The sequence below is a fragment of the Rhinolophus hipposideros genome, assembly GCF_964194185.1.
Source record: "Rhinolophus hipposideros genome assembly, chromosome: 26".
Lineage (NCBI taxonomy): Eukaryota > Metazoa > Chordata > Mammalia > Chiroptera > Rhinolophidae > Rhinolophus > Rhinolophus hipposideros.
The window spans coordinates 4910284-4932268 of record NC_138072.1 but is presented as its reverse complement, the minus strand read 5'-3'; the positions used below and the strand labels follow the sequence as shown (position 1 = coordinate 4932268).

Genomic DNA, 21985 nt, shown 5'->3' with positions numbered 1-21985 from the left:
ACGTTCTCAGGAAGACAGACCTCCCAGTTTTTTCTCCTGGTAATCTCCCTGTTTGTTTACTGTGACAGTCTTCTTTGAATATGAGGATCTGAAGCTAGGAACCACCTCATGCCCTCCACTGTGTCTCCAATGCTGAGAACAGAGTACTTGGCAAATAGGTGTTGCTTGGAAAGTCTTTCTCAAATGGATGGTTCTTAAGCTCATATTACTCATTATGTTTTTAGTTACTTTCCACGCATTCCAGTCTGATGTTGGGTTTTAGAATTTAGCATGGTAAGACTGGTCTTTTTGGGAAATGATGCCGAGCTGTTTCGTCTGTATTGAAGTTATCCTGAGGACAGCGAACCCTTCACAGCACGATCTTAAGCATCATAATCCCTGCTTAGAAATGCACTGTGTTTTGAAGGACCTGGACATGTGTGGCTTCGTAAAGTTTCATAATCAACACTTCACGCACGGTTGCTTCCCTGTTCACGATTCAGTTCTGATAGTCTGTCTGTAAATCCATTTTGTGTTGTCCAAGATGACTGAGAGGGATTTAGTTTGTGTAACTGATTATAGTTATTATGTCCAGAATACCTGTACTTTTTGTCAACATGTATTTACTTTAATGTTGCTTTATTTTCAATGTGAATGAAGCTATATCTAAATTAGTGGATGAGTCTTGTCCCTGTAGAGAAAAACTGATTAGGTACCTTAAAAAAATTTCAGATACAACGAAAATGCTTTGACCTAGAAATGTGAGACTATTTTATTGAGTCAAATTTTAATTTTCTGTTTCTAACTGAGGATTTTTTGTTTATTGATTTTAAAATCAGTCTTGAGGAAGAGAGGGTAATTTATAGAATGAAGAGGAAGGCAGGGGTGGGATCAAAAGATTGGATGGAGAGATTAGCCTTAGCAAGGAAGGGAATCATTTACGGGCCTTGTAGCTAGCCAAGGATTTTAGGGATTTTGGTGTTTATCCTAAGAACATTGGGAAGCTATTAAAGCAGTGGGATGACGTGAATAGCTTTGTGTTTTGAAAGTACCATTGTGGCTGTAGTCTGGAAAATAGATTGTATGAATATGAGGAAACCAGTTGTAAAGGTATTGCAGAAGTTCAAGTGAGAGATGCTCATTGGAATTAGTAGAGGGTAAGATCTTCAAGAAAAGTATACGGATTCCACTGGGAATCCAGGTTTTTGGGTGGGTAGGTGGGTGGGTGAGTGGGTGGATAGAAAGAAAGATAGATAGATTAGATTAGATAGATAGATTAGATTGATTGATTGATTGATTGAGAAGTGGCCACTGACTGGAGATAGCCATTCACTGAGACATGAAATGATGAGAAGGTATTATCTTTGGAGATGAGAGAAGATAACCTGGGTTTAAATGTACTGTTAAATGTGTGTGTACTCATAGACATTCACACAGACATACAAATAGGTTATATTTGGGGTTATGTTTATGAACTTTGATTAAGAACTTTATTTTTGTAAAAATTAAGTTTGTCTTTTTTGCCCAGTTCATTGAGGATGGAACAGCTTCCCAAAGGGAGTCTGCCCGTGCTGGGTATTGTCTAGAATATTTAAAAGATCATGATTCATTTTTTAGGAGTATGCCATCTCCAGTTGACGGAACTCCACAATTTTCTGTAGCACAAGAGTTTGAGACTCACTATATATACATGGTTGTAATAGACCTGGTATTCTCAGTTTCAACCTTTTTCTTTTTAGTGGCCTAATAAGTAGCTCTGTAGTAATTCTGTGCCTTGTGTTTTTTCCAGCCATTCTAAGCCATTTCCAGAGCTTTTTGTAAGCTTGTTGCTGTTCTACTTTCTCCTTGTTGAGGCATAGTGATTTTCCGATTTGATCTGTTGTTTTCCTTTTCTGATGCTCAAAGTTCCCCATAATTCTTTCACTCATTCTCCTATTTTCCCTCTCCCTGCCAAATGTGTGTGTATAAGTCACCAGTCAGCCTGCATTTGTTCTTTTCTTTATCCCTTTAATGGTTACATGGTGGTATCGTTGAGAATAAGTAATATCTGTTCTTTTTCAATACCTTTGCTTTTCCATACTGGTTCTAGTGGATAATCAGTAGAAAGAAAGTATTTTCTTAAACAATTTAGTTCATAGCATTTCCTAACCATATTAACATGATTTCTTATTTGTTCTACCTGATATTTCAATAGTGACTTCAAAATAACATTAATAATATTGCTGTTTATTACAACATAGATGAATGCAATTATTTTTCCTACTGGGATATAGTTTTGGTCTATTTAACCAGTCCCTTCTGGATGGACGTTTAGGTTGCTTTCTGCTTACTGTGCTGTTACAAATCATGCCTCATGATAGTGTTATACCAACTTTATTTCATATTGTTAATGTGTTTTGGGAAGAGCTTCCTACATGCAGAATTGATAAGTAAAGGGTAAATGCTCTTGTAATTTTGCGGGATGTTATCAATTTCCCTGCATTCAGCATTGTGCCATTTGCATTTCCACTCGTATGTATGAGTTTGCCTGTTTTCTCACAGGTCTGTCCAAAGAGTCCGATTTGTATCTCTTAATCTTTTGTTAATCTAATAGGTGGAGAACGGTTTCTCAGTGAAGCTTTTATTTGATTCCTGTTCGGTTCAAGGTTGACCACGTTTAGACTCACATCAGTTCTTTCTCTGCAAACTATTAATATTGTTCTCCATTTTTCTGTCAGAATGTTGGTCTCATCCTCCTCTGTCTCTCTCTCTCTGGTATATTGGGGATATAAACCTTGATCAGTTGCAAATATCCTTTCCCAGTTTGTCGTTTTCCTTCTGATTTTGTTGATGTTTTTATTGGCATGCAAGAGTTCCCCCCCCCTCCCCCCCCCAGGGGGGTTCACAGTGTGAGGGATGTAGATGGTGTGCGTCTAAGTATTACCTTGTCTTGTACACCTGAAACTAAAAAAAAAAAAAAAAAAAAAAATTCAACTATTTTAATCTTAGGCAGACCTGTAATTTATGCAAAAGTTATATGAAAGAAAACCAATAACTCAGACAACTGTGGAGGTTTTCATTATTTAGAAATTTGACAGTATATAAAGTGTTCAGATAATCATTTCAATATTCTTAAATGTTGAGATAACTTGTAGGTTTAAAGTTATATTTCCTCTTCTCCCCAAAATAAATGATCTTTTACTTAAAAAAAAAAAAAAAGAGTTCCCGCCCCCCAAATTTTACGTAATCACAGTTATAAGTCTCATTGCTTCTGGGTTTTTGCCATATTTAGGAAAGTTACTACTTCACCTAGTTTATAAAGGAATTCATGTTTTCTTCACCTCAAGAACTGGTTTGTTTTGTTATTTACATTAAGATATTTGATCTCTTTGAAAGTTATTCTCATATAGGGTTGACTACCAGCTAATTCTTTTTCTTTATGGCTGTCCAGTTACCCAGACATTTATGAAAAATTATACCGTATCTTGTCTAGTTATCCTAGTGTCAGTACCGGGCAAATTGTAGGTGCTCCGAAAATTGAAAATGTTTGGTCATTTATTCCTTAAAGAGCTAAGTCCAGTCACTTCATTCACATTTTGATTATCATCTATCTATAACTCTAGAAAGTTCTTTAAAAATGTTTGAAATTTATTAGAGTAGATTTAGTGAACATAGTGAATATGTGTTAATCATACAAGATGTAGTACAAACCTTGATATGATATTCATTCGCTTGTTAATGACTTTATTTTTCACTAATTTTAAACCTGGAAAAATTGAAAAAATATAGAAAAATAGGAAGAAAACATAGTCATTATTCCATTTTCCAGAAATCACCACCATTCCTTTTTTTACATATTCATTTTTATTTTAAAAAATACATATGTTAGTGGAATATGAACCATACTACATTGTTTTATATCCTGATTTTTTTGTTGTTTTGGCTTAATAGAGTGAGTGGTTTTCTATGTTATTAAATTATCTTTAAATCCAAGTTTTAAAGGACTATAATATTCTATTATATAACTACCATAGTTTATTTAATCTCTGTTTTGGACTTTAAAATTTTTTTCTGGTTTACTTTCTTATAGATTTTTAATTGTGAGATAATGGTTCAAAGGCTTTTGTTAAATATTTTAAAGTTGTTTTTCAGAAAGGTTCTACCAGCTTACACTGCCTGTGGAGGACTTTCTCATACCCTTACCGTTATTTTAATATCTTCCAGTTTGATAGATAAAGATGGGACCTAGTTTCTAAGTGCATTTGCTGACTATGAGTGAGGCTGAATGTTTTATTTATTGGATGATTTCATTGTTTGTGATTTATTTATGGCTTATGGTCAAATTTCTTTTGGAATATTTGTTTTCTTACTGACTTGTGACAAGTTTTTTTATATATCAAGACTGTCACCTACTGTCAATTATTGTAAATATTTTCTCAATTTCTATTTTGCCTTTTAATTTTGTTTATGGCAGTAGTTAATTTTATGTAGAAGTTAGTGTTTTGTTTATCTTTTTCTGCTTGATTTCTTTCTCTGTTTGATTTTTTTTCTCTCTGTGATCAATAAAATAGTCCTCCTACCCCTTCATTAACAGGCGTCACAGTACCTGGCATGTAATAGGTTTGATAATTATTAGTACAGTATTGTACTTAGTTGGCTCTACTGGAATTTATTTTTGTAATAGTATGAGTTCCGTAGTATGAGGACTTCACCTGAATCCTAAACATTACATCCTAGAGATTAGCCAGTTTTTATATTGAATCATGGAATATTAAATTTTAATTTGTTCATGATACCTGGTTACTATAAATGTTAGAGTCTCTTTCAGGTCTGACTTTTTTTTTCTTGATATAAGTGCCAAGTAGTTTCTGTGTTGGTACAAACCAAAATCATTGTTGCTTCAGAGTAAATTCTTTATCATCATTTTCAGTAGGATTTTCTTAGCTACTGATGCCTTTTTTCAATATTAACTTTATAATAGTGTTGTGCTTTCCACACACACTAAAAACTTTAAAAAAATTTAGGAAGACTCTTGTTTTTGTATTATAGTCTTTTGACTGATTTTGTGAGTTCTTTTTATTCTTTGAGACAGTTGATTGGTTGGATGTTATATAAGTAAATATGTACTTTTCCCTTATTTGTAGTTATATTTCAGTTCAAGAATCATTGAACTTGAATCATTTGATATTTTTTTATGATGCTGTTGATCTGTTTTCATTTTTTTTTCAGTGTTTAGGACACTAAAGTGAGATTCAAATTTAGAATCTGTAGGATTCAGTTGGAAATTGAATTAGATTAATAACAGACTGAGGCAGTTGCTTTAGCTCTGTTTAGCATAGCCATGCTGTACGAAGGGAGAGGAAACAATTTCTGCACATGTAGGAAGGTTTTCTTCCTCCTCTTGCTAATTGTGAGGTTTATAATTACGTTATGCTGGGACGAGGGTGTGCGCATCTGTGTTGATGGAGCTCAGTGATAGGTTTCTTCCCGAAACTCAAAATGTCGCCTTTTCAGTATTGGGTATATTAACCTGTCTTCTTAGAGTCATGTTTAAGTAATATGTTGATATTCTGTGAGGCATATTAGAAATGTATAGTAGGGATATTATTTGAGTTCTTAAATCTGTGTTAATTTAATAGTCAAATTTTGTAGTTAAGCGGTAAAATCTTGGGGGAAAAATACTCAAATCAGCTGGATCAGAGGATTTTACCACCTTGTCAAAAAACAATAGTGACTAACTAGTAGCGTGGGTAAATAAATACTTTTGTCTAATAAAGATGATCAATTGTGCTTCAAAAGAAGCACCTTTTGTAATGTTTGTCACCTGCCTCTTGTTTACAGATGTGTCTGGGTGCTTAATGGTTTTCTAAGGTTCTGACCACCAGACATCAACTACTGAAAAGGAGACGAAAAAGGAACTGAGGGCTCAGGATTTCTCTCGTTTCCCTTCTCTTTAGTTGCACTTAACATGAGGTACCCCTCCAGTACAAGAAAATGTTGGAAAGCCTGGAGGCCCTGGCAAAAGGTGAAGGGTAAGCGGAGAACAGAAGACAGGCCTTTTCTGCTTAGCTTTTTATACCTTGTATCAGGTGTTATTATGTGAAATACACAGCAGAATAGTACAGTGGTCTTCGCAAGGGAACTCTGTTTCTTCACCAGCTGTGTGGTCCTAGGTCCTCACTCAGTCTTTCGCAGGAATGAGGCTTTCCTATCTCTTCAGGTTATTTATAAGGATTATGTGAAATGCATGTAAGGTGATTTAAAACAGTGCCAGGTACACGGTGTGTGCACCATCAGTGAACATTTCCTGTTGCTGTTGTTAGTATTTTTATAGGGGTTTTTGGTAATAGATGTTAATATTCTAGTTGAGATTATATATGATTATGCTGTATACTAAGAGGTGAAAATTTTAATTACTTACGGAATTAGAATTTCATCACTTATAATCTTGATCAAAACAGTATAAGTATTGACAGTTATTTTATCTTCTAAAATATCTATTAATAGTTTAAGTATAAAGATTATTCTGTAATATTTTCTTTGATGAAAGCAGTGTTGTCATTTAAAATTATATTTTCATGTATAATAAAAATACCATAGGCATGAATAAGGCACAATTAATACTTGGTGAAATGTTTACATATCATATTTTAAAATGCAGTATAAAAATTCATATTTTGCTGAAGAAATCAGCTTGCACAGTGTTGACTACTAGAAAGTCAAATATCAATTAATAGTAGAATATTTATTTTAAAATAAGAATTTTCAGCTGTACTAAGAAACTATTATTTGATCCAGCGCTCTTTGAGAACTCATCAGAGTCTATCATTAGATTACCATTGGTTTTCAAGATAGTATTATCAGGGATATAAAAATGATTTTAAATTGGTGCTTTCATAAGTCAACTTTTTACACTTGAATTTTTCCAGAAGGAAAGTACTCTCATAGAACATCCTGGACAAACAGTGCTGGGCTTGGTTCTGTGTGCATAGCTGTGCCCATACGCAGGGATCAACATACACCTTTGCCCCTTGACTTTAGAGATATAAATGAGAGAATTACACCAAAGGATGGATTCTTTTTGTCTATCATCAAACTTACGCAATTTGGTATTGTCCTGTTATGTGTGACTTGTTTAGTAATTTTGGTGTCTTAATTTTTGTTTTTTTGTAATCATATGGAATAGATTAAGTGAAAACCAGACCTAATAAGAGCTGGAGGTGTTGTATAGCTCAGCTCTCAGAATTACTCTACGTAGAATAGGACACTTAGACTAAGAAATTGAAAATGGGAGATAAACTGAGTTATAAATAGAATTCAGAATATGAAATAATAAGTACTTAAGCAGTCCCTGTGATTCTGAACCTTATCAAATGCGATAGGTCTGTTTTGATGCAATATCTCTTCAGAATTAAGGATAAAAATAATTGTATTATAATTAGAATAAGTAACATCCTGATTAAATTAAGATTGATAAATTTACATACTTGTATGAAATAAAAACGTTATTTTAAAGTTAGTGGATATAGTATTTCCGGATTTTTAAATTTATAATGGAGCCAAACAAAATTACTGTGAAATATTTGTACCATAACACTCAGTGATATTTTTCTTCACCTTTTTTATTAAAAAATTGATAAAAGTGCATTGTATACATTGTTCATCCTAGAATTAAGTGTTCGTCAGCATTTATAGTTCCCCCCCATTCCCCCAAAAAAGGTTTTTAATTGGTGATGCAGAATACTTGTCACCTACCAAATTAAAAACTGCAGGTTTGTAAACTTGGCACTCAGAGAAAGAAGTAGGTGCCATAAGATGATTAAGTATTGGCATGTGTACACCTGCTGTCAGGAAATAAAGTTCCCGTATGTTGCATTTGGCAGCCATGCATCTTAAAAATGGATTGAATGAAATTGCTGCTGCACTCTTTATCCTTTATCGTTTTTCAACAGCACATTCTTTTTGTGCCTTTAAGTCGTCACTTCTGCTTCAGTTAGAGAAACGGTGTATTTTTACAGAGTGTCTTGAAGTTAAGTGGTGGTGTTCCTTAAGACTGCAATAACTGATCTAGTTGAATAATGCGTTGAAATACTAGCTTGGCCCTTTAACACCAACGAGGAAACACATTTGTCTACTTTGAAACATTTAATTTTTTGCTTTTATAAAAACTTGAGCCTGAGACACATCGATTTTTCACATTTTATCACGTCAAAATAATTTCCCCCAGTATATGTATTAATAAAAGAAAATGAATCTCTCAGTCGCTTTTAAAAAGTAAATACTTAAGATAAGAACTGCATTGATGAAACATCTGAACTTTGTAAATGTGTTTCTGGAATAACTCAGCTAACTCTTATTGCATGGAATACGGTTTTTAGAATCCTAAAATAGTCAGGTCAGAAAATTTGTCCTTTGCACAATTACAAAGTTTCCTTAAAATTGACAGTAATGTTTTATTTACATGTGATTATATATTGAAATGAAAAACTGAATCTAAAATGAGGGGCCTTTTGACTGCCCCCATTTCTTAAATTAAAATTGATGTGGGAAATATATGCAAATACATCTTATTGGCCCCTAACATAAGACTTGAACCATTGATGTCTGCATGCTTGTTATTGCATGTTAATACACAGAATCCCCTTAAACAGTTTTTGTATAGATTCTTTCAGGATATCTTTCTGTTATATAATGTATTTTTAAGAATTACCTTCTTCAGAAATTAAAAGAAATATTTTTGGAATTCTTCCATGTGGTGAATTTTAACTAAAACCTGTCCTATGGGTGTACTCAGTTTTAACTATACATGCTTTTAGCAATATTTTACAGATTGCACGTTGGAAAAGAAAAGTTGTCTTCTAGTGTAGTTTACGGTGGCGATACCTGCCTGCCTTTTCTTTTGCTGCGTTGGCACAAGCGTTGTGCTTATTTTGTTGTAAATGGTTCCAGTATTTTATCAGTTCACTAGGCTGGAACTGATGAGAGGTAATTAGGTGGCTGTATTTACAGCTTGAGTAAGAAACTCGCCAGTGATTGAACACAAACTCATTGGGTGGAGGCACAGGGTCAATTCTCAGCTTGGCGAGACAGATCCCTACGTATACATCTTCCAAGTGCAGACGGCGGATACTTAAAGAAACTTTAAATATCTTCTCGGCCAGGTCTCCAGAGAAAACGTACCCGGTCCCAGAACAGAAGACCGGGTAGCGCTCACTTGGGTAGAGGTCTGGTGGCATGTACCATTTGCTGTCTTTGTTTCGGTTGGGTGCGTATCCTCTCATTAGGTAACCAGTGAAATAGTTCCGTCTGGGAGGCAAGTCTGGCTTTAGTAATTTGTGTAGCAGATACTCAGTGTTGACAAACATGTCACTGTCCGTTTTCATAACATAAGGGATATGTGGACAGTATGTCGCAACCCAGTTCATGCCCATTAGTGTTTTAATGGTCAAATTATAGTATGTGTCTAAATATTCTTGTTGAATGATATCATGGTGTTGTCTGCTTTCTTCCAGTATTGCACGTTGCAGGTAGCCATTTACCTTAACACTGACGCCCAACAAAAAAATGCGCGTGATTTGGATTCCCGCTGCTAGACTTTCATTGCCCCAAGTTTGCCGGATGGCTCTCCTAGCTTCTACTTGTCCAGGTTCTGCAGCGATTAGTAGTATTAAAAAGGGGCTTTTCTCTTGGCATTTTCCAGGTTCATTGATGATATATTTGAAATGGTAAGCACTGGGATGTCCAGTACCTTTTTCGTTGTAAATACTTCCATTGGCACTGAGTGTGTTCTCTAGCCCTGTAACTCCTTGGGGCGAAAGGTCGGTATTATTGGAGTTGGTTGCTGCTTGAGGCCTCAGAGTTTGAGGGACCGTTTCTTTCCAAATGTTCCGAAGAGAGCTGTGGTTTGTCTCACTTTTTGTGGAACGAAATCCTCGGAAAGTGTAGGTCACAGGGTTTTCTTTGAATCCACCTCTGCCTGGCAGCCAGTCGTGATGATTGAAAAACAAGAACATGGCAAAAAGGAACACTAGGGAAAGTACGCCGATGAGGTGGGTGCGGAACAGCGACCTCTTGGCATTCCAGCTCATCTTGGCAAAGCAGCAGTGCCTTCTCCTCCACTGCAGCATGTTGTACGTATCCAGGAACAGGGATGACACGCTGGTGGCTGAGAAGGTTTTCTTCTGCTGAATCAGTACTGTTCTTTGGTGATCATCTTCTCATTCGATCACATTGTCTCCCTTGCAGTCATTCTATAAAGATAAAGCACGAAAGTTTACACGGTGCTATTACAGAACTTTCTGCAAGAGACTTGGAGCTCTCATGAAATTAGGGCAAATAGGAATTTTGAAGCTGTGAACATATGGTAACCCAGGAACAAAGTTTATAAGTCGTTTCCCTTTGGAAACAACATCACCAAGCAGGATTAGTTTCTTTAAAAATGACCTTTTTGTAGCACAGTGAGCACTTTAGTGAGGGGGATGGATCTCGTTTCTTCCACTTACTTTGTTGTCTCAGTAGGTCTGGTCATTTGTACCCTGGACCTCAGTTAAACATGTACAAATTGTCTGCATGTGGAGAAGAATGCCAGGGGTTTCCTGACAGAGGCCACGCAAGAAGGCCTGAGAGCAGATGGGAAATTTATTGGCATTAATTAAAATTGATTTGACATGCCATTGGTGGGGTGGCGCTCAGTCAGCGGCCCTTTTTGTACAGTGGCCATGTATCAGTTGTGGGACAGACGGCACAAGGTTGATTATGGCAGAGTTCTGTTAGTCACAGTACACTGCTTGGCGTGTTGCCATTGGCCCCTGCTGTGCTGAGAAAGTGAGTGAGAAGATGCACCTGTCAGAATTAATTGTCAGGGTCCAGTAACTTCAGTGCAGATTTTCAGACAGTAATAAATGATGAGCATTTCCAGGCATTCTTTGCTAATCCTCACCTTCCACTCCAAATACGAGGGATTCAGGAGATCATTATCTTCACTTAGACTGAAGATTGATTTTTAAAAAAATATATAGCAGCTAATTATCTTTAATTGTTTGTGGCCTTGGCAGAGCACTGTCACATATCCCGGTAGACTCTGCATGTTAGAATTAAACAAAGAACTACTTTGAACAGTCTTTCCAGATTTCGTACAAAATATGGGCACTAATTACTGTCATAGCCAACTGTTTAACAATTTAAATTTCGCAAAATGCATTTTTAAAGATTCTTAAGTTATGCTGTGTTCTAAATTTGTACGTATGTAGAAAATTTGTTACATTTTTAGGACTTTCAAGCATGGCATTTAGAGCCCTAGATTTTTAAAAAGATTACGAGATACCAGTATGAGAAGTTCATGGTACGGCATATTAAGAATTGGCTGTTATCTTTGAAGCAGGCTTTTCAGAGCATAGCACAGATTTGTTCATGGTTTCTGGTTGGTTTTTCGGGATCAAGCCATGGGGGTGGAATTGGATAAAGGAGCTGTAGCTCGAATTCTAGTAAAAGAGAAAACTTTGGGAAGGGCACTAATAAATATGCAATTTTAATTTTCCAACTTTTTATTATGAAAACTATTTCTTTAAGCAAAAGAACACTAGTCAATAAAAAATTTAATGTGGGAACATTTATTTGAAATTATAATCTGCACATCCATACGTATGTTCACTTAGCCTGTGAGATTGAGGGATTCATGGTTAATACCAAATTTGTTTAACCTTGACATGAAATTTAATTATTTTGGGAAATAATGCCAGTCCTCACATAACTGAATAATTATAGAGTAAAATTCGTATATACATATTATAATGTGAAGAACTTTGAAACTATTGACTGTTGAGACATATGAATGAAAGTACTTCTAGTAACAGCCACTAGGGGGAGCAAGTAGGTGGGAATTTGAACAAATTTCTAAACTGTCATAGTACAGGCGCCGGCTTTTTGTAATTTCTAGTATCTGAAATTGTGTAGTACTTTAGAAGTTACGGCATTTCTCGCATGTAGAAAATTAATCATTTTGTGAGATACGAACAGTGATTTATTTTTAAGTTTGTGGTTTTAAACATGTAGGATCTAAATTGCTATTTATTAAAGTTTATTTACATGAATTTTAATGTTACATTACTATAAAGAAGACCAAGGCTATTCACTGTACCAGTAAAACATAGTTCTGCAGTGAACTAAGCTGAAAATAATTGAGCTGAGTATTATGATTTAGAAACTCACTTTTCCCTTCTTGTACATGTAAATAGTTGGCCAGTCTGTTTAGACTGGGAAACTTTTTCTAAGCGTTTATTTTCAAATGAAACATTTAATAAATAGTAATGATACTTCCTCCACCACATAAAGAAGCCAGTAGATGTATGGGTTATGTGTATATACTTTAAAAATACAAAAGTGGCTTTTAAAATTTAATTTCATCATCTGATTTAAACATTCCAAAGCTAAATTAAATGTATCAGCTTTCTGTTCATATAATAATGCTGCTTGCAATCTGGTTGAAGTCCCAATCATTTAGATTTTTTAAAAGTGTAAATTTTGACTGCTTGAAAAGCAGTAAATACAAGGTCAGATTATTGAATGAATGTTTCAATAAAGGACTAAAGAAGTGAATGAAGGTAATTATCATGGTAATAAATGTTGGTATTTTTATTAAAACAATACACCTGAAGTGATATTTTTTTGTAATTCAGCGTAAATACATAGTTTATGGTTCCATATGATTTTGTAGCAATGGGTGATGGAAATACATCTTAATTTAAATTCATGTATTTGTGTGTTTGTAAATATTCAGCTACTTAGACTTGAAATCATATATACTCATATGTTAACCTCCCATTGATAAAAATGCATGTGTCCAGCCTTAAAACTTTTTATTATAAGTTTATCAGGTATTATTATTTTTCTGTTAAGTAGAAAGTAAAATTACAACCTTTTATTACACGATAAAAATCGTTCTCCAATTACTGCCTGTTGTATTTTAGTTCTCAAAAAGTAGGAGCAAGACAAGAAAGTTAAAAATATTGTGGCATTCTAAATATTTTTGTACTTTTACATTTTTGACACAGAAATAGCTTTGATTTATCTCTTACGGGTTTTTATGATAGTATTTTCAGGTTATAATATGTGTTTACGTCTTATGGACTGAAGTTTGTGGAATATTACTGTAAAATGTTCAGTTTCTTACACACACACATACCCACTCACTGTCTTTATCATTTGGCTTTTAAAAGTGTTGATATCTTTAGTGTATTGGAACAGTTGTAAATTTAAGTGGTGCTTACATGAAAAAAAATGCTACACTTTTGTTTTGAAATATGGACCCTATAAAAATATTTAATTGGTGACTTTAACATTAAGAGATACAGGCTCTAAAAGAGACTTGAGGTTTTTACAACCATATTTTTTAATACTATCTGATTTTATTCTTAGGTGGAATAAAAAATTCATGGTTTGAATGAGAGTTGATGTTGAGATGTAATAATAGTAGGGCCTGCTAAAACTTGTTTAATCTTAATTTTAGAATGGAATGCTGACATACGTCTTGCAAATGTTTGTCTTTTATGAATAGTGAATAATAGGTTACTGAGTTGTCCTGTGACATAGAGCAAAAATTGGGATCTTTGATAGATACGTAAAAAATTGTAGTAATATCTTTGAGTTCCTGAACCATGAGCTGCTATTCTATGATTGTTGCTAAGATAGTTTATTAATTTCTGCCCTGCATACACATAACCATGGCAGTAGTTTGTTACTACATATTAATATAGCCTGACAGCACAGTAGCTACATTTATATTTAAATTTTTGGCCTTATATTGCTACCTATGGATATTTTTATATCATAGTATTTTCATACTATGTTTTGGAATTTCACGTTAAAAATGATTACCAACAACCTTACATGTAATCATTTAGAATCAGTCTGTTGCTTAAAATTAAAGCTCACTGTTTCAGGTAGGGGAATTTTTAGCAACTATTGACATTTCTTTGTTTAAAGTTGTATTCACGGACACCATAATAACATGAAATCCACCGTGGTGGTGTTCTGTGTGTGAACCCACTGCCTGTGATCCTCTGCAAACGCTTTCTGTGTAGTGTCTCACTGCCTGGTAACACTTAAAATTTGTTGATGCTCTCTTAGGTCGTGTTCCTTATATCTATTTGGGGAGATGAGTATTGGAGGGAAGATTGTGTTGCCAAAAACTGCTATATATTGAGATCCTGTTGTAAAAGGACTTTGAAAACAGCTCTTCATGTTAAGATCATCTTTGGTACTATTTAATGTAATTTCATTGTCTCTCCTGATAGCCATTTTTAAGGGAGCACTGTAATTTACTAGATAAGGATTCAATTTGACCTAATTTGGTAGAGGATTGCTATGTTTTCTTTAGAGGGCTACAGATTTTTTTTTTTAAGTTTAATTTCTCAGAGAATCCTTTAAGCACATCTTATTATTATTTGCTTTTTCTCCCTTATATGCCTATGATCCGTATTTACTCCAAGCTACATAGTGACTTGAATAAAGCAGTGACAGGTTGTCTTCTAAATAATGACACGTTTTAAAAATCACATATTTAGAAACCCTTTCATAGTTTCAAGGGCAGTGAACTGTACGAACTCTTTTATCAGATATTATTGCCTGCAGGGCTAAAAAAAGGCAGCAGACATTTACATGAATATCACACATAAGATACTGACATACCTTCCTTGGTCAGGCCATTTGTGTGGAGAGGACTAAACCCACTGAACGTACTTTGGGCACGCCATCACTTCAGCAGAAAGATGCTATGGAACATGCGTACATCCCCCAGCAGTCTGCCGCCTGCGATTGCTTTTCACAGCCTGCAAAGTGTCCGTCTGTCTGCCTGGCCTCCAGGCACCCTCCTTCTTCATAGGGGTCCTGCTCTTCTGCGGCTTTTCCTGTTTTTCATTTTCTCTTTCTTTAAACAAAAGAGCTGTAGTGGTCCGTTCTGTTGGGAGCACTGTGGACCCTTCCCGACAGTCGATGCATTGAAGCTTTTCACATCTGCTGTTTTGCTGGCCGGACAATGCAGTGCTGTATTCTCTTCTCAGTATCCATATTTCTAGTAATAACACGGAGCTGCAGTGTAAAGCAGCCAGAGCTAGAATGGAGTGCTTCGGTTGTGTTGGAAGAGACCAGGCTTTAACTCTCTCTCGTTGTTGCCTGGCAGCTGCAGGAAGGATTTTGAGCAGTTTTCCTGGGGTTTTAGTCTATAATATGAAACCCACGTTTCCTCAGCTGCTGCACAGGCAGGCAGCAGTTTAAATGTGGGCTTGACAGATGCTCTCTCTGACAGAGCAGAATTGAACGTCACTGCTTGGCTGAATCCCACGTGATTGTTTGCATTAATTTGGACTAAAAACCTAAGGTAGGGAAAGGCTTGGGGATTTTGCTTCTCTGTGATAAATTATATATACTCAGTGCAAGTGTAGTGATGAGTGGTTAATATGAAAATGGGATGATTATGAAATGGTTATAATTTTTTTCCATTTTATTTCCTTTTTTTAAAAAAAAAACTTTATGCTGAAGAACCTGCTTTCTTACTGTTGTCAGTGTTCGATGTTGGTTTTCATGTTTCTTCATGGTTCCACTGGGCATAAGCAATATTAGCTTTTATATGTAACTTGGTGAAATTTAACCCTTGCAGTGCACTCTTTCCCTTGAAGTTTTTGTTTCTTCCTCCCATTGTCCCGATTTTACTAGTACCTATTTAAGACTCACAGACCCTTGTCTTTTATCTGTAACTTAGATCTCTGCACCTTGCCTTCCCCCCCACTTTGTGGGGTTTATGTAAATCAGTGCCATGCTTTGCTTTACTGACACGTGATGTGATACAGCCTACATCTTTTTTCTGTTATGTGGTTTCGAGTGTTCTAGAAGGCAGCAAAACTTTTAATCACTTTTTAATGTCAGCATTTCTTTTTTTTTTCCTTTTGTTTAAAATTACATTTATGATAGAATCCAGCAAAATGAGCTAGTAGATACAGCACACGTCTACAGGATCCTCTTGGTGGGTAATGAGGTTTCACTGGTCATATTTACTTGTTCTGATATTTATTTTAGGAGGGGATGGTAACTTGCTGTCAAGCAGACTTTTTAGTAAGCTCTAGATACTCAAGCAAATATTTCTTTGTACATTTAGTATCCTGGGTTCTTTGCTTCCTTTCCTTTTTTTTTTTAAACTGGGGCATTGTCTTTCTTTCTTTCTTTCTTTTTCTTTTTTTTTTTTTTTTTACGAGCTTGAATTACCAGTTTTTCCTCTGAGGCTTTAGGGACATTAACTCCTAGAAATTTATAGTTTTGGAACTTAAGCTATATATCTGTTTATGTGTCATCCCACCTTTCTTCCCCAGTTAGTGATGTTTCTTATTTCGAATATAGATGTGCATTTCCTCTAGTACCTGAAATTTTTTTGTCCTCATTTATTTTTAGTGTAGCTGATGAAATGTGCTTTGTAGTTTTAGGAATCCTATGACTGTTTTTTAGGAATGTATATGACTTTCCTAGAAATTTAGAAGGAACATTAAGAATTTTGTAAATGTGAAATCTAAAGCCTAGACTTTTGACTTTGAATAGTTCAGTGTGAAGGAGAGAACTAAAACCCAGGTTTCTTGGCATTCAGTCCTTTTGCCCACCCATACCATACATGCTCACCAGTCATTTTTGTTTAATTTAGGTAGCAGAGTAATGCTTAGTGCCTACTTAAAATACATTATCTTACAAAAGTAGAAGTTGATTATAATATATCAGTATTTACTCATAATCCCTTACATAGGATTTCACTGTGTAGCTAAGCTAGCAGCAGCGGACATTTATTATTAACCCAAAGTCAGAGTGGATACTAAGCCTACCAGAGTTGTTATACAAATGGCTTTTTCCCTTGTAATGGTTTTATTATTGTAATACTCATTTAAAGATGAGGAACCAGTACTTAGAGTTATAAACTAATTATCCCAAATATTAGCTAACTATTGATGAGAAAGAGTCCACCTGGGAATTAAAACAAGATATTTATGTCCTTACATTCTTTTCTTAACCATTAAGCTACATGGCGCTGCTGCAGAAATTGTGGGAATTTTTTTCTACTCCTGGCACACCATACCCACAGAAGTATAAATGGCTGTCACATTTTTACTTTATCCACCTGTTCAGCAAATATATATTGATCAACTACTATGTGCCAACATTTGCAGTTGGGCACAGCTTATTAAAGGTTAGGGGTACAAAGGTGGTTTAGCCACCTTCCTGCCCTTTGTCTAGGACGGATAAAAGAATTACTTTTGCCAGTTCTTTTGAGTGGACTCTTTTTTTGATGGCCTACTGGATTTATTATGGATCTTGGTATTTCTTTTTTTTTTCTTTTCTCATTTTTATTTGACAGAAAAAGTTGTTCTTGCTGTACAGATTTTAAAAAACCAAATGCTTTTAAGAAAGGTGAAGAAAAGTTGAGGATAGGGGGCTTCAATCTCACTGGGAGGCAGTAAGAGCCAACTAATTTTAATTCCTGCCCCATCTTTCCAGAACACCTCACACAAGTTCCCTAGCCCCAAACCACCATCCCCCCAGAACTCAGGGGTACAGGGGGGACAGTGCCTTCCAGTCTTTTTCTGACTCGAGACTGGGAAGTCTTGAACTGTGTCCTCCCCTCCAGCAACTCCCATTTTCATTTTCCCCACCCCAAGCCCCCCAAAACCTGTGAACCAGGAAAAACAGATTAACATTTCATAGGAACAAAGAAAAACAGGTGGGGAGGGAAGGAAGGGAGCCCTCCCTGCAAGGTGCTGTCAGGGTTTGGCGTGGCGGGGGACAGACAAACACCCCTCCTGCAGCTGTTGGGGAGAAAGGAGGCATTCCTTGTGGCTCCAAAACTTGGGGTGTGGTGGGATTCTCCCCAAAACATTCATGGAGACCTGGATGAACTGTGCCGCGTGGAAGCGGGGCCCAGGCGTGTACATCCTGCACTTGTGTCCTGGGGAACAGCTGTCCCCACGCTAGCCTCTCTGGGAACCCCGCTCTGCTGCTCTGCTGGTCCCACGAGGGCTGAGTGAGGGGCATTGGCGCTGAGGGACCCAGAATCCAGTGATTTCCTGGGGCTGCGGGACCTCCACTCTTCAGGGGCTGGCTTCTTGGGGCTTGCAGGTTTGGGCAGGGCCTGAGGGTCAACTTGGGGTGGGGAGGAAGCAGAAGAGGAAGAGGAGGAAGAAGAAGTGGAAGTGGAAGTGGAGTAACAGGAACTGCAGCTGCTCCAGCCTCTTGGCCTGGCTGCGGCTGGCTCCTGAGGACGTCCCTTTAACACAGCCTCCTTTGGGGAGGGGGCTGACTAGGAACCCTCTTCAGTGCTTGCTCAGGTTGAATGGGAAGGTAAAGAGAGCCCTCTGAGTCCCTAGAACAGGAGCCGGAGGAGAGCTCCGCCTCCTTGCCCTTTGCTGCTGCAGGGTGGCCTGTGCAGAAGGCTGCTCGGCCCCACAGAGGCAGGTCGTTCCCACCCCCAGGGTGGAGCACCCCAGGGACAGGGCCAGAGCGTATGCGTTGTGGTCACCTGCTGAAGACGTGGTCTTTGCCACCGCCCCAGAGGAAAGGGACTGAGACCCTGCTGCAGGGGTGGTCTGGGCAGGTAAAGATGGATCGGGATTGGTCAGAAAAAGCAGGTGGCACAGGGGATGTAGGCGTGGGTCTGGATTATTAACAGCGCTCCACGGTGGCCTGCTGGCTGGTTGGGAGCCTTCAGTGTTGTCTGGAGCCCCTGAATTCCTAGTGGACTGTTGTCTCAAAGATACTTGCTACGGGACAAGTGTTTCTGCAGCAAACAAGATTCCTGAAAACTAATAAAAAGGGGCCTGTGTCCTTAATCAAAATTTATTTTAAACCTTTAGGTATACCTGCATTCTGTTTAAGTTAAGCTGGTTAAGAACTTCACATAAAGTTCTTCGCAGAAAAACAGAGCAGGCATGAGATAAAAGTTCCTGTAGTGACTTTTTCTAGCAACCTTCATGTTTCCAGCCAAGAGAAACTGTAAAAATCTTATGACAGGCAAGCTTGTAGAAGTTCTTTCTTTAGTCTGGTTTCTTTTAACATCTGAATTCTATGGTTAAACTTTCTCAGTAAATGTGACAAGTTTCTTTATCAGACTCAGCAGACTGCCAGCTATTTTGTTAAGTGTTATAACTGTCTTGTAATTTTTACTTGCATAGGTCTACTTTTTAATCTACAACATGTCCCTGATGGGAAAATAGGTAGTCATAGGGGTGGCTGCTTATCTCAGTTGGTTAGAGCAAGGTGCTGGTAGCTCCAAGGTTGCCAGTTCGATCCCTGCATGGGCCACTGTGAGCTGTGCCCTCTGGAAATAAAAGAAAGAAAATAGGTAGTTATTATGACCACAACTGCCCAGGTTGGTTTTAGGATTTTCCTGAGCCCGTCTAGAATAAATCTCAAGGAGTCAGAATTTAAAGACAGGATGTACAATGCCTCTGTCAACCTTAAAAATAAAATAGCTGGGGGCGGCTGGTTAGCTCAGTTGGTTAGAGCGCGGGGTTGCCGGTTCCATCCCTACATGGGCCACTGTGAACTGCGCCCTCCACAACTAGATTGAACAGCTACTTGACTTGGAGCTGATGGGTCCTAGAAAAACACTCTTAAATAAAAAAAAGTTTTAAAAATTAGCCAGTTATTTTACCAGCAAAAAGATGAGTTTATTGAGAAATGGCAGAGAAATTGCAATTTGAGACATGCAAGCTATAAGAAACCATAGGCAAGACCAGAGACGAAGGAGAAAAACATTACTGTATAGAGAAAAAAGGAAGTGGCAAGGGTGTACTTCGAACAAAAGTGCACAGGGTGGCCACGGTTTCTCATTGGCTGGGTTGTTGCTGGTCTGGGAGAAAATCTCCCCTCCTCCTGCTGTGAGGTCAAGTTAGCTTCCTCCAGTTGGGGAATAGAAGGCAGGCTTCCTCCTGCTGGGGTCTGCTGGCAGAGGTGGTGGTCGTGTGGGGGGCTTTCTGACCTCCATTTTAAATGAGCTTTCTTTTGTTCTTTTTCACACCTTCCAAACTCTTAAGTTTCTACTGGGTACAGAAGTAATTATTGTATTCATGTAGTTAATAGTTTTGCGGTGATTATTACATAATGAATCAGGTATAGATTTGCTCATTATCTAATAGTAAGGATAAGTCATTTCATGGACTTAACATTAATCTGTTTATCTAGATAAATTCAACTAAAAATCCTTGGTAAAAAAGATGGAGGGAGAGAGGGGTGTGAGGGGAACACTTCAGCCATGGCGGGTGACTTCCATCCACTGCGAATGAGGAGAAGCCCCGAGGATGTGAGCAGGGAGCCGGTCAGCTGGTTTCCCTCCATCGCTCCTCATTCCTGTCTGGGCTTTGGTGTGAGTAGTGGGCCCCTACGCAGGCAGGCATTTCAGCCAGTGCTCACCTGAAGAGCTAGCTTCCTTTGCAGTGCTGACGAAAAATATTAATAAGGTTTTGGATCAGATGTAATTTCCACCACAGTACTCTGAAAATGCCATTGGACACAGTTACTTAGAGACCAATTTTAGTTTTATTGAGCTCAATCAACAATTTTACATAGTAATGTTTGCTTGGAGTTTTTATCTCTCGACTATTTGGACTTAAAATTAGGTGAAATCTTTTGTATTGCATAAAAGATTTGGACAAATAGCATATGTTTGGCTATTTAATTTTAGTGAATGATTTTCCCTTTTTGAAGAAAAAAATTTATTATTTATTAAGAGTTTAGAAATTTCCTATAAAGTCAATAGATGATTTATGAACCAGTTGTACTTTTATTTAAACTCATAAAGCCGGAATTAGGAATTAGCCTGATTACAAATTAGCAATCTCAGAACGACCACAAGTGTCAGTGTTTGCCTGCCTTATTTTTTCTCCTTCAGTTTTCACCAACCTGTGCAACAGCTATTGTTTAAGAATTTCTTTTGACTTGAAAGCAGAGCTAAATTTAAGTCTCTTTCAGAACTAATGGTAGACATCTTTATCTGTATTAATTCACACAAACTATGAGTGATCCTAAAGGAAAATGTAAGCATTTAAAATCAGCAGTAATTTCGCAAATACTTTAATAGTATGATATATTCTTTGGTTTCTCAGTAGGATAGCGATTTTAGTTGAGCACAAATCAACTAGACTCTTTCAGTTGTTAACTTGGTATATATGCGGGGGGTAGATACTCTTGGTTATGTTGCTGGAGAACGGGTTTTTGGTGTCAGCACATGAAGAATTCAAAGACACACTGAATAAGCCAAGGAAGCAGTGAATTTAGGCTTAGGATTTTATTGGAATGGGGGTGCAAAATACCCAAGTTTTAGGGGTGGAGTTGCAGGCATTCCCAGGTGGGTCCTCGCTCACTACTCCTTCTGGTTGGGTGGGATTCCCTTTATTTGGCCCTTGTCTGTACTGGCATGGCGTCGGGGGTAGAGAGTGTTCCCTGCCCACAATGCTAATAGTAGTATAATCTGTTGACAGTTAGCTACAGTTCACCTTGAGGAGAAAGATGGAGTCCTGACTCACCAAAATCGAGCTCTGGCCAGTCTGGTAGCTGCACCTTTTCTTAAGAGTGATCTCATCTCCTTTCTTTCCTTTGTCTCCCTCATATCCTCCTTCCTTTTCTCCCCACTCTCTCCCTGCAGCCCTATACTTTCTGCCTACAAAGCAATTAGAGGGATGTTGCTGCAGGTAACACTCCTTTTTACGAGGTGTTTTAGAAGTTTATGAAGGAGGCCTTGGTTGACAAAATTGCTGAAGGTCATTTAGTCAGTGGGGCCAAGGAAGGTAGTCTGTAGTGTTTGGGACAACTTTTGAAATCAATGAAGGCTAGTTCTGTGTTCTCCGGGACTTCCGACTGTCCCATTGGATATTTGTGTGTGGGTAGAAGGCCTTCTTTATAATTAAATGAAGCTAAAACATACTTGGAATACAAAGTATGTTTTGTAAAGTTTTAAATGTGCACTGAATTTTCCTAGGAATTTACAGTATATGTGGAAGGAAGA

At 37.3% G+C, this 21985-nt stretch overlaps 2 protein-coding genes across 2 annotated transcripts in view; one reads left to right on the top strand and one right to left on the bottom strand.

The window, feature by feature from the left end:
* Window positions 1-21985, top strand: part of CDC73 (cell division cycle 73) — an 88034-nt gene that overhangs the window by 38253 nt on the left and 27796 nt on the right. The gene's annotated exons all lie outside the window — the stretch shown is intronic.
* On the bottom strand, window positions 7563-15263 carry B3GALT2 (beta-1,3-galactosyltransferase 2). The gene is made up of 2 exons (XM_081039056.1): window positions 14644-15263; window positions 7563-10208 (listed from the first exon to the last, which is right to left on the bottom strand). The coding sequence occupies exon 2, from the start codon at window positions 10083-10085 to the stop codon at window positions 8817-8819; it is 1269 nt and encodes a 422-aa protein (XP_080895182.1). The 5' UTR covers window positions 10086-10208; window positions 14644-15263; the 3' UTR covers window positions 7563-8816.

What these genes read in the sequence shown, in the direction of transcription:
- B3GALT2 (XM_081039056.1), bottom strand. Translation starts at nt 10,085, where the DNA reads ATGCTGCAGTGGAGGAGAAGGCACTGCTGCTTTGCCAAGATGAGCTGG.